General features: G+C 41.0%; 1 protein-coding gene across 1 annotated transcript in view; it reads right to left on the bottom strand.

Annotated features, from left to right (window-relative positions):
* The window catches only part of si:dkey-237h12.3 (teneurin-3), a 157,679-nt gene that overhangs the window by 134,652 nt on the left and 10,991 nt on the right, over positions 1 to 12,036 (bottom strand). The window contains exons 2-3 of the mRNA XM_020509186.2: positions 6,457 to 6,860; positions 3,903 to 4,178 (exon numbers count right to left, since the gene is read on the bottom strand). Of these exons, the coding sequence (XP_020364775.2) occupies positions 3,903 to 4,178; positions 6,457 to 6,718 (538 nt within the window). The 5' untranslated portion in view covers positions 6,719 to 6,860. The remainder of the gene's footprint in view (positions 1 to 3,902; positions 4,179 to 6,456; positions 6,861 to 12,036) is intronic.

Raw genomic sequence — 12,036 nt, 5'->3', positions numbered from 1 at the left:
ATAATAGCATGTTGTACAGTCTGGTCTGGTGTATGCAACTGCTTACCAAAGGCAATCCAACAATGGAAAGCTCAATGGCCTGTTTTGCTTACCAACGGCTAACCAACAATGGCAAGCGCAATCGGTTTGGACAACAAGGCCAGGTTCAATTCCTCTGTAACCACACAGGATGAATTGAAATCTATTTTAGAAAAGAGGTCGTCGAGGTATGATTTGGGCATGAATTATTCTCCACTAGGAGCTAAAAAGAAATGAGTCAAGTCTTATCAAATAAGTAACAGAAGTTTAGATCCAATGGAATTGACCCTTTACCCAATAAAACAGCAAGGAAATCTTCCACACCAAGCTCTCTCTGTCTTCCACCAAAATAGAATGCAGTGTGGGTTCAGTTGATGGATGTGCATGTTACCCCCATGACACCTCTGCGCTGTACACACATCACGCAGCCAGTGTCCTACATACATTGACACGGTCCGACAAAAGATGAAGGCAACTCTTCTGAGAGGGAACAGTCAATGGGACCAGGAGAGGAGAAAATATCAAGAGTTGGACGTGGCCGGCACTCAGGCCACTAGGGTCTGTGGCTCAAACACACTGATGCGTTCTCAGCTCTTCTTCAAAAACGTCACAGATGTTCAGAGCCTTTGACCAAACTAAAGGTTTTATTTATTCTGTATATTCACAACTTAGGCCATATTGAATTATATAGGCAGTGTGAGGGTGTTTTTATTTTCCATGATCAATAGAATGATTCCACTGTAATCATGATGTGATGCGGATCTGAGGCAGGAGTTGACAGATGGTGTGTAACCTTTGTTTGTTAGACTCCCAGTGTGTGTGTGTGTGTGTGTGTGTGTGTGTGTGTGTGTGTGTGTGTGTGTGTGTGTGTGTGTGTGTGTGTGTGTGTGTGTGTGTGTGTGTGTGTGTGTGTGTGTGTGTGTGTGAGGTGCTTTCATATACCCACAGCTCTCTGGTGTGTGCTGTGCTGCACTGCATGTTACAATGTCTTCTCGTGTAATTCAATTAACCTTTTACTGGAAGGGTTCACACAAAGCAGCCAGGAGTTATACTCCATTTGAGAGTGGTGTGTAAAACTGTCTTTGGTGGCTGTCTTCATTGTTTGGATAAATTGGACTTCTTTTGCAATTTTTGCACTGATAAAATGTCACAGACACATAGCATTAATAACCCATCATCAGGGCCAACACAACAGTCCAACAAAATAACCAACATCCCAACTAACACAACAACCAAAATCGCAAACCAACAAAACAACCAACATCCCAAACCAACAAAACAACCAACATCACAACCGACAAAACAACCAACATCACAACCAACATCACAACCAACATCACAACCAACAAAGTAAATCTGTCAATCTGGACCTTAAATTCTCTGGATTCTTTTGGAATGAAACACAGCCAGCAAAGACACAGTCTTTAATCTTAGTCTTCTTTCTCTTGGATCAGGCAGTTATTAACAGTTGCAGATGCTATAGCCCGACAGTCTGCCAAGACTGTAGTAGTCTTCTGTGTCTGACTGCCCAGAACGGTGCAAATTACAATGAAATATTGAGTTCATTTATGAATAAGTGGAGCTGAACGCCCCTTTGTAACGGCTTTCACATGCATATTCAGTTGATGGAAACCTTTGGATGGGTAATTCCTCTTAGCTGCTTCATTAAATAGTGAAAGTCGAAAGTGTAATGCTTCATGACAAAAAGAGAGAAAGAATGAGATCTAAAGCAGTATTAAAGGATGACTTTTTCCCCTTTGCTCAAGTTGAAAATAAAAGTAGCCATCTGATACAAGATAAGGATAACACGATAACAAATCAACAATGTAGCTGTTGATTAGTGCATGACACGTCAAGATCTGAACCTCTTATCATTCACAAAAAAACATCCAAATAAGGTTAAGCTACAAACGAACAAACAAGCACAACTGACGGAAAAGTTACCCGTGGTTAGGGTTTAATTCAAATTCGAGAACTCTGGGCATCTTTCCGCGCCTTCCTAACGGGTGGTAGCTTAGCTACCTGCAAACAAGATGTGGCACGTATTGCTTATTTTCCCTATGATTAAAATAATAGGGTGGAAATTGGGCGAGATAAAAGTCACAGCGGGGAGTCGCACTAACAAGAACAAATGAGCTGCAGCACTCCAGACATCTCCAAAAGAGACACCAAAGGAGAGATGCTGCGGGGGGTAGTGGGGGTAGGAGGCCAGGTCAGAGCCTTTTGAAGCCAGCTAACTCCAATGTGCTTTCTGAGCCACAGAGATCGCATGCAACAGCTGCAACAAACATGGAGGAAAAGTAATGTAGATAAGAAAACACCTTGTTAGGTGCCTTGAATGTCTTATTTTCCTCCCAGTACACGTCATCAATGAGTTATTTGGAATGACATGGCGTCACATGAATAATGTGGGGCTTTAAAAAACTCGATGAGGACACAGAAATTGAAGTGTGTGAACAAGCAGATGTGGACTTTGGTGGGAGCATTAATCCTTCCGATCACTACCCTTGCATCAATTTATTTTCCACACGTTTTTCCATCCAATCAAATGCAAATGTATTTTATAAAGCCCTTTTTACATCAGTAGTAGTCACAAAGTAGTTGGAGACTATAATAAAACAAAATAATGTTATATAAGGAAAAAAGGCACTTAAGAGAGGCGAAAGATCCACGTCTCAGATCTACGTCTCAAGTGTGGTATGGAATATCTCTCTGGAACATAACTGAAATATAAATTGCTTGCTCTGAACACAAAATATTTCCTTTGTACCATGTGACCTTTCTATATGTTCTGGCCAGTTGAAAGTCTGTGGATAATTATTGGATAATCCACTACTATCATCTCTCTTTCTTCTGTACCTTTGGTAATGCTTATTGAAAAGTATGGCGATAGCAAACATATGAGATGACAATACATACCACTATGGTAATTAGATTTTCAATGCTTTTTGAGAGCATTAAAGATAAAAGTATTCCTCAAATTAGCTTAACAGCAGCAAAAGTTGCCAAAACTGCTCTAAGAACGAATTTGAGACCATGGATGATGTGTAGAAAATATAATAGCACAACGACATGAATAAATAAGTAATAGACAATAACATCACTTCAAAGTTGGAGGCAAAACATTGTACTTTTTGTAAAGTCATTGACGAATGCCGGATAAAAAGTTAAAAAGTTATCACTGCAAGGAATATTATACACTGAAAGTGCCTCACATTCTATACACAACAAAAGCAACAAAATAACTTTAAGATAGCTGTATAGACCGCTTTTTGTTTGAGTACAAACCCTTTCTAAATCAAAAAGAAAGAGTCATTTATCACTTAAGTATAAACAGAAATGTATATTTTTTTATCCCGCATTTGATGCACAGAAGATCTTCCTTCAAAAGAATACCACAGTCTTAAGTTTTGGGTTTCGAGCATGATCAAATTTGCACTTCAAACCATTGAACCTTCTTAAATCAGCTATTGTGTGTGCTCGTTCAACTACTGTGGAATTTCTATGCGAAATCTCTGACCGACGCTTTACAAAGCTATCTTTGATTACACACTAGCCCAAGGGGAAACTTTATCAAACTCCCCAGCTTCCATGTGGAGGTGACCAGGTGACTACCAAACACTCAATTGGAAGACCAAATTCTTATCCACAAGAGGCCATGAAACATTCCTTTTATCCCCAAACAGCAGCTGCACATGCCCAATCAGAATCTACCGCTTATCGCTTCCACCAATGAAAGAGATTTCCTGAGCACCAATGAAATATTACCGGTACAATGCTTACTAGTTTGCACATTTGTTGTGCGATTAACTTCCTACTTAAACCTCCACAAAAACAGGAATAAGGGGGATCACAATTAACAAATAAAGGTGTGGCAGACTCACCAATTTCGTTGTCCGACTTATTGTCCATTTTGGTGTCTGTCAGGGTAATGGCCGAGTTGGAGCGACTAGACAGGCATGAGCTTTGGCCTGACTTGGCACCCCTGCCCCAGAGAGCCATGGTACGTTCCGGAGATGTGTGCTCATTATTCTTTGTGGGGACCGTTCCTCTGGAGTAGCTACCAAGGGGGTGCGAGAGGCCTGTTTCAGGGCAGAGGGCCAGGCCTCTGCGTGTGGAGGCCTCACATATCCCAAGTTGCCTCAGCGAGAAGGCCTGTCCTGTACAGACAAAACCAAATAGCAGGCCTATAATTTAACAATGTTATCAAACCCCAATCCCAAACCCAGAATATCTGGTGCGGACGTTTTGTTTTATTTTTAATGAGGCAAGTCAGTTAAGAACAAATCCTTATTTACAATGACTGCCATTTTGCCAAAATGTGTAGCTTAAATATTTTTGTGATTCTTAAAATGTCTGTTCTTAGAAGGGCAGTAGGCTTAACTCAAATAGAAGCCTCACAAAAATAAAAGCCAACCAGTAAATCAGAAGACAAGTCACAACAGACATACTGTACATTCAAGCAAGATGGAAGATGATAGGACTTCTGCTGAAAACAACCCCCCCCCCACCCCCCACCCCCACCCCACCGTGCACGCGCGCCACGGCTATTTCTATGGGCACAAGCATGGTTTGACACAAACTGTTCATACCCCTCTTGTTGGCGGAGAGAACATTTTGCAGGTTTAAACCTTATTTCCTGCAATTCTATTCATGTTGCCATGTCTAACGTGTATTCATGTGATATTTGAGTGACTTGAACGTTACAACAAAATCTATGGGCTAAAAAAACATGGCCTTGTTGATCTGGACATTTCTGACAAGTTATAAATAGCTCTCTAATGTATGCAATGACTGACATGACAAGAGTAAAACTGATGATGCACGACCCAATTTCCAAATTGCACCTCGTGCATTCTACTATTACAACTTTCAAGAGTCCGTTGAAAGCCAGACTGAGTTCCTTAAAAACTGTGGGTGCGTACTCAGAGAAAAGAGACTCCCACTCATTGTACAACTACCCAAATTTTTGTTTTTTTTGTAAATTGAAAGAGTTCCACAATTCTGTGTCTAAATTGTTTGTAAATCTGGATCTAAAGTGTTGATTTAATAGAGAAACAAAATGGTGAAAAACAGAGATGCAAAGGAATTTACAGGATGTCAATGCTGGATTTAGAAAAAAATAATGTAATCTGAAGTAAACAGCAAAAATCTACAATTAATGTACTTTTCACTGAATATATATTTCTAAATGCGTGGACAGAACTAAAACAAGTTTGGATGGAAAATCTTGTTCAGTGTATATATTTATCGATATATATGTTTTCATATATACATTCAAAGTCATTCTATAAAAAAATGTATTCAGGTAGCTGAATAATGGTGAATGTCATGTCATGCTGCATAAGATTATAGACATGTATTTTATCCACATTAATATAGAAATATCATTAGTGCAGACAAGACAGGTAGCAAGATTAATGTAAGTAAATTAGCAATGAATAATTTCATTTAAAACTGTCATTTGATTTAGTTTACTGTTTTTTTCATGGTAGAAAACATTTAAACAAGTGAAATTGACAAAGAACATTTTAAAGGAAAAACTGCAGGGGAGCGATTCCAGACTTTGGCAATATTGTATGTCATGTGTTAAAAACTTCAAAAGACAATTAATAACCTTAAACTATACATTTGACTTAAGGTGTGAATTTACTTTTAAAAACAGATAAAACTTTGAAATGTGTAGATAACAATTATTGATAATTGAAGTGATAATAAGTCTAATCGCTCATTACCTTTTCATTAAAGGTTGTAATTTGATCTAGAAATAAAGGGGAAATGAACATTCTTCCCACAGCCTAATTAGAATGCAATTCATTTCCAGTTGGCGCCAATTAGCAGACATCAATGAGAAATATGCCATAAAATATGCAATTTTAGAAAATCAAGAATCGTCTATGACACTAAAATAAACCACCCAACTTTTTTCTTATTATGAACATTTCCTACCAATTGCCAACAACCAATTACAACGGTGGGTTATTTGCTCAGCAGTTCAATGGGTAATTATCAACGGTAAGTGAAGCGCTCTGTATATACTGCACAGATCTGTATATACTGCACAGATCGAACAGAGCTCTACTGTTCATCATGGAGTAATACAAACTTCAAATGACGAACTATGAATGCTGGTTAATGGATCATGCATTACCAAGATAACGTTTTCAAGGAAACCCATGGGAGGCCCTATGAAAGAATGATAAACTTACTAATATAGTATCTCTCTATCTATCTTTCCTATGTCAATGATCTCAACAGCAGACAATTAATTTCAATTCTATAATACACCTTGCAATTTTTTTTATTATACCAAACTCCATGTGTTCCCAAGTTAAGTATGTTTAAAAAGTACACGTATGAAACAAATGATATCCAAACAGCAGATCGATTATGAATCATCCTTTCATATTATTTGAATAGAGCTGTGGCTGTACTGACCTGGCCTGCTGTAGTCATTGGTCTCCTGGTGGGCCATCTCCTTGACTCGGCCTGAGAACAGCAGCCGGGCGGGGTCATGGTCGTAGGCCTGCAACGTCTCGCTAGAGCTGTAGGACTTCTGGGTTGGCACACGGCAGGCCCCTTCTTGGTCTGTTGATGATGCGGTGTGACGCCGTTCCCGATCCCTCTCCCTTTCACGGTCTCTCTCTCTCTGGCTCTTGGAGAGTGAGCAGAAAGGCTGCTGCTCCTTCACCTGTTCCATGCTGCCTGCATACTGTGTCCTTCTCTCCTGAGACGCTCGCTTTGGGATATTCCACTCCGGTTTACGCCGTTGGTAAGTCTGTCCCTCTGTCTATCCGTCTGTATTTCTGTCTGTCTGTCCACTTAGCCCCATTTGGCTCTACCTGGGAAACAGAGAGGGGAGAGACGAGAAGCTCAGATAACACTAATCCCCCGACTTAATCTTCAAAAGCTCCCACTCACACACACCACCTCTCAAACCCCACCCGTAAGCCCACTGACACCCACCACCTCTCAAACCCCACACGTGAGCCCAATCACACCACCACCATCTCTCAAACCCCACCCGTAAGCCCAATCACACCACCACCACCTCTCAAACCCCACCCGTAAGCCCACTCACACCCACCAACTCTCAAACCCCATCCGTAAGCCCACTCACACCACCACCATTTCTCAAACCCCACCCGTAAGCACACTCACACCACCACCATCTCTCAAACCCCACCCGTAAGCCCACTCAAACCCACCATCCCTAAACCCCCACCATCCTTGCATGAACTCCTCTATAAAGCAGATCTCCTCTCCTCTCCTCTCACTCCCCCCTTCTTTTATTCTTTCAGCCTCAGTTCAGACCTCCATTGTCTTGACTAAATTCCTTTTGTCCACAACTTGGACGTGTGTTTGTGTATGAGGTCGACAGGTCATGTAGATACTTTAATTATAGAGTGTGAAAAGGGGGATTTTCACTGGTGAGGATTTCATTTCTGTCTTGACTCAGCTGGAAGCCCAAAGACAGGTGTATCAGACACTTACACATTTCCCTGTACTGAAACTGAAACTTTGGATCCAAGAGAAAATAAAAAATATTTTCTCTAGAATTTTAGTGAGAAGTCCTTTCACTAGGTGACAGGTTGTTCTTTCTTTCTATGCAGAGATGGAATCTTAAAAGACACTTTCAAACGCAGAGACAAGAGTGGAGATGTTAACCCACATTTACAAAGATTATTGTGCAGTGGCCAAGAACGGACTCACCCACAAACCTCCCCGATTGTGATCCGTTCTGATTTATCCACTTTATACACAGGGGCTGATAGACGATATTGCTAAGACCCTTGTCTGTCGAGCCGCCGACAACCCAACAGGGGGAATAAGATTAGTGTCCTAATCAGCTATAAGTCCCCATGGGTGTGTTATGGGGAAATGTCGTGGCGGGCCGGATTCTCACAAAGCAAAGTGAATGACCGGGCAGGTCTTTAATGTGAACACATACTGCCTTCCTCAGGAGGATCCAAAGTTACTAACGCCAACATTTTTCGGAGTTCATCAAAATGTGATGAAGGTAGTTCCTGTACATGGGGACGCTTTGAGGACACTAGGGAGATACTCATAGAAGCTGTCTGGTGTAGTGTGCTGTGCTGTGAACTCAAGGAAGTTCTATCTAAGGATTAAGCCACTTCGTTGCTTGGATACCAAAACCACAAATAGGCCTACATAATGTCCACATAGTGCCTTACCGCAATACACCAACAATTATCCCCACGTCTCCCCATTCGGATTGAGAACTGTCCTACATACTGTTAGGATGCTAACCCTCTGGTCCGTATGTGTCACCTTTGATAATATGGTTGATTGAGACAGCCAGTCACCCATGACCTCAAGAAGGAAAAGCCAACACTGCAGTATTATAGTGGCACAGTGGGAACGTTGACAAGGCAGTGAGGCAGGGGGAAGTGACACTCCATGATCTATGTAGCGTAGCACAGTGCTACTCAGGTCTATGATTCCCCAGCCAGTTCCTCCTAAACCTCCTTCTTCTGTTATATACAGTCTCAATGTTCTTCTAAACATTAACCATACACCATATATATAATATAGTGTCAAGCAATGTCTTGATGTCAATTTGGTAACATAGTTTTCGAGAATATAAGCTTTTATGATCTTGGCTCAATTCTCTTGTTTGGACACAAAATCAGGGATTGTGTGTTGGATTTTTTTTGCTTCACACTCACGATTCACATGAGAGGACCAAAGGAGAAGCCACCACAGACGTGTCTCAGAGCCAATACAGACAAATAAATTGGTTTCAACCAATGTGACCCACATTCCTGACGTAAGCACAAACAGCATTTTGCAAAGAGAGAGTAGAGTAGCCACTGGAGACTTCCCTGCTGAAACGGCAAATCTTCCCGAAGCCCTCTTTGTTCAAGTAATTACATTTCCGAAGGCCTGTTCTAAATATTAACTCAGACCCCCTGACCCAGGGTTTCCGTATGGAAAATGAGGCGCCGGACAATGTGACCGGGAAGAGTTTAATTTAACGGCCATTTGAGAAATTATGGGACCCATATGCATTGAGTGCGTAACCCATTAGGGAGTCCACCCACAGTGCTCAGAATGACAGAATTCACATTTAAATTATGGTAATTCATCTTAACAGAACACGCAATTCCTGTAATGAAGCAGACAATAAAATGTCATTTACAAACATTTGCCAAAATGCAATTTGCGGGAAAACACCATTCTAAACAGCACATCTGATGCGAGCGGTTCCACATGTGACAGAGATAACAATGTCTGTTAGAAACTTAGAAAGAGGGGAAATCTAAAGATGCAGCAACTAGGAAGGGTTTCTAATATGACTAGGATTGTGCCTTTGGCTTCTAGACAACGAAAGAAAGTTGATTTGAAAACCAAAATAAGAGGAGAAAAATGCTGGTTTCAACTGTATATGAGGAAGTCTTTATAAAATAATTGCCTCTACGTTTCTATGGTTCCTAGGCTACTTTGAAACACGGAAAGACATGCCTCACAATCTGAAGTAAACGTTCAGGTTTTAAAAAAATTAAGTATATGTCTTGAAAATGCACACTGCCTCCAGCTCACATTGGGTGGCATGGTGATAGACTGCCTACCGTTGACTATGCACTTGAATGGCAAATGGGAGGCGCCCTTCAATTAGCCAGTTGAGAAATAAAAATAGTAGCTCTTTTTAATCGTGGCCATGCGATTGCATTTAGAATTGTTGTGCAATGACTGGTCTTATCAAATCACATGTTTCAAGCTCAAAATAAGCTCTGTATGCTGTGCGCATGTGATAGTTGTGTTGTAAGATAAATGATGACTAATGAAAATACACACGCCCCAATTTAATTCCACTAAAGAACATTAACCTATAGACCTATAAGCGTGATGGTCAAATGTATTTCCATCGACTGATATTTCCATCAATAAACAAAAAGCATTATTTTGTAATAAGATCGTTTTTTTCTCCCGATTGACTATTACATTTATTGGCTTTAAAAAAAGATTGGGTCCAAAAGCCAGCAATTACCACCTGTAGTCTGTAAATAAAGCCAATAAAAACACATGGTTATCGTTTACCACCTGACGTAACCCCTGACTCTGTAGTCTGTAAATAAAGCCAATAAAAACACATGGTTATCGTTTACCACCTGACGTAACCCCTGACTCTGTAGTCTGTAAATAAAGCCAATAAAAACACATGGTTATCGTTTACCACCTGACGTAACCCCTGACTCTGTAGTCTGTAAATAAAGCCAATAAAAACACATGGTTATCGTTTACCACCTGACGTAACCCCTGACTCTGTAGTCTGTTAATAAAGCCAATAAAAACACATGGTTATCGTTTACCACCTGACGTAACCCCTGACTCTGTAGTCTGTAAATAAAGCCAATAAAAACACATGGTTATCGTTTACCACCTGACGTAACCCCTGACTCTGTAGTCTGTAAATAAAGCCAATAAAAACACCTGGTTATCGTTTACCACCTGACGTAACCCCTGACTCTGTAGTCTGTTAATAAAGCCAATAAAAACACATGGTTATCGTTTACCACCTGACGTAACCCCTGACTCTGTAGTCTGTTAATAAAGCCATTAAAAACACATGGTTATCGTTTACCACCTGACGTAACCCCTGACTCTGTAGTCTGTAAATAAAGCCAATAAAAACATATGGTTATCGTTTCCATCGTGTCCCCCTCTACCAGATGTTCCACTTGCCACCACGATGCCAAGCTAGCTGCCCTTCCCATCCTTTCCACTCTGTGGCCTCGCCCTTTCCTATTTGTTTTTGCAGGGACCGTACGGTCCTTTGCCAAGGGAGTCGTGAAAGTGGTGATGGAGGGTGGTGGGGATCAGGCCGGCTCACTTTAACACAGCCAGCACCTCCAACAATAGCCGGCTCTGACAGCTTTGCATAATTCATCTTGTCGAGTCTCTATCCTCTCCTCTCTCCAACTCTCTGGAATGGGGTGAGGAGTAACAAGGGCACTCTTCCATCAGCTGCTGCCTGTTCCCTCCTGACACCAGTGATTTTGGAGACACAGAAGTGTTTGTCTGTTGAAAGCAGATTCCCTGGCTCTGCCTGTGTTCTAGTCTGGATGCCATCAGATTCCCTGGCTCTGCCTGTGTTTTAATCTGGATGCCATCAGATTTCCTGGCTCTGCCTGTGTTCTAGTCTGGATCCCATCAGAACCAGATTTCTGTTCAATCTGTCTAAAGCTTTACAACAGGGACCATGCTAATACAAGATTTTTATTGAGTTAGCTGTGTGTGTGTGTGTGTGTGTGTGTGTGTGTGTGTGTGTGTGTGTGTGTGTGTGTGTGTGTGTGTGTGTGTGTGTGTGTGTGTGTGTGTGTGTGTGCGTGTGTCCTTTCACAGAGGCTGTGAGTTTTATCATTAAATACATTCAGGTGTCTTTGCAGAAACCTTTATGTTTTTTTACAATCATGGAGAGGATGAGAAATCCAGAAACTCCGGCATCAGTGGACACCAATGCTGAAGTATGTCAACGTCTTACATTAGTATAGACCTCACCTTAAAGCTGAGATATGAGCAAGGTGAAACAGAGCCACTGGACGTACCAATACAGTGGTTATAGTTTTGTCTTTGAAAAGGAGCGTAAAAAAATGTAGTACATACTCCGCTGTTCTATCACGTGTACTGTTGTGCAATGATCTCAGAGGGAGTATAACAGTGTTAAGATTCCAACTTTAACCAGAACTAACAGGGATTTATTTCTCTGAAATACACAGCGATTCACTTGAGGTGGGCTTGACACGGAGGTGAAATGCATCTCTTCATGTGAGACAGGACACCAAATAATAAACAGCAACGAGATATCTACTAATCCAACCAATCAGCTTTAAGCACAACGACACTCAAATGAATAATGTTCATTGAGTCTTAATACAAAGCTAAAAATCTGCTGACACAAGCAAAATCGCAGAATATGAGGCAATCATTATCGCTCTTTGGATATAAAAAACAAATATAAAAATGTTGCCTAAGATCACATAGAAAGAGAGATAT

This window comes from Oncorhynchus kisutch, linkage group LG19, assembly GCF_002021735.2.
Source record: "Oncorhynchus kisutch isolate 150728-3 linkage group LG19, Okis_V2, whole genome shotgun sequence".
Taxonomy (NCBI): Eukaryota; Metazoa; Chordata; class Actinopteri; order Salmoniformes; family Salmonidae; genus Oncorhynchus; species Oncorhynchus kisutch.
The sequence above is the reverse complement of the archived record's forward strand: the minus strand, read 5'-3'. Positions and strand labels throughout refer to the sequence as shown.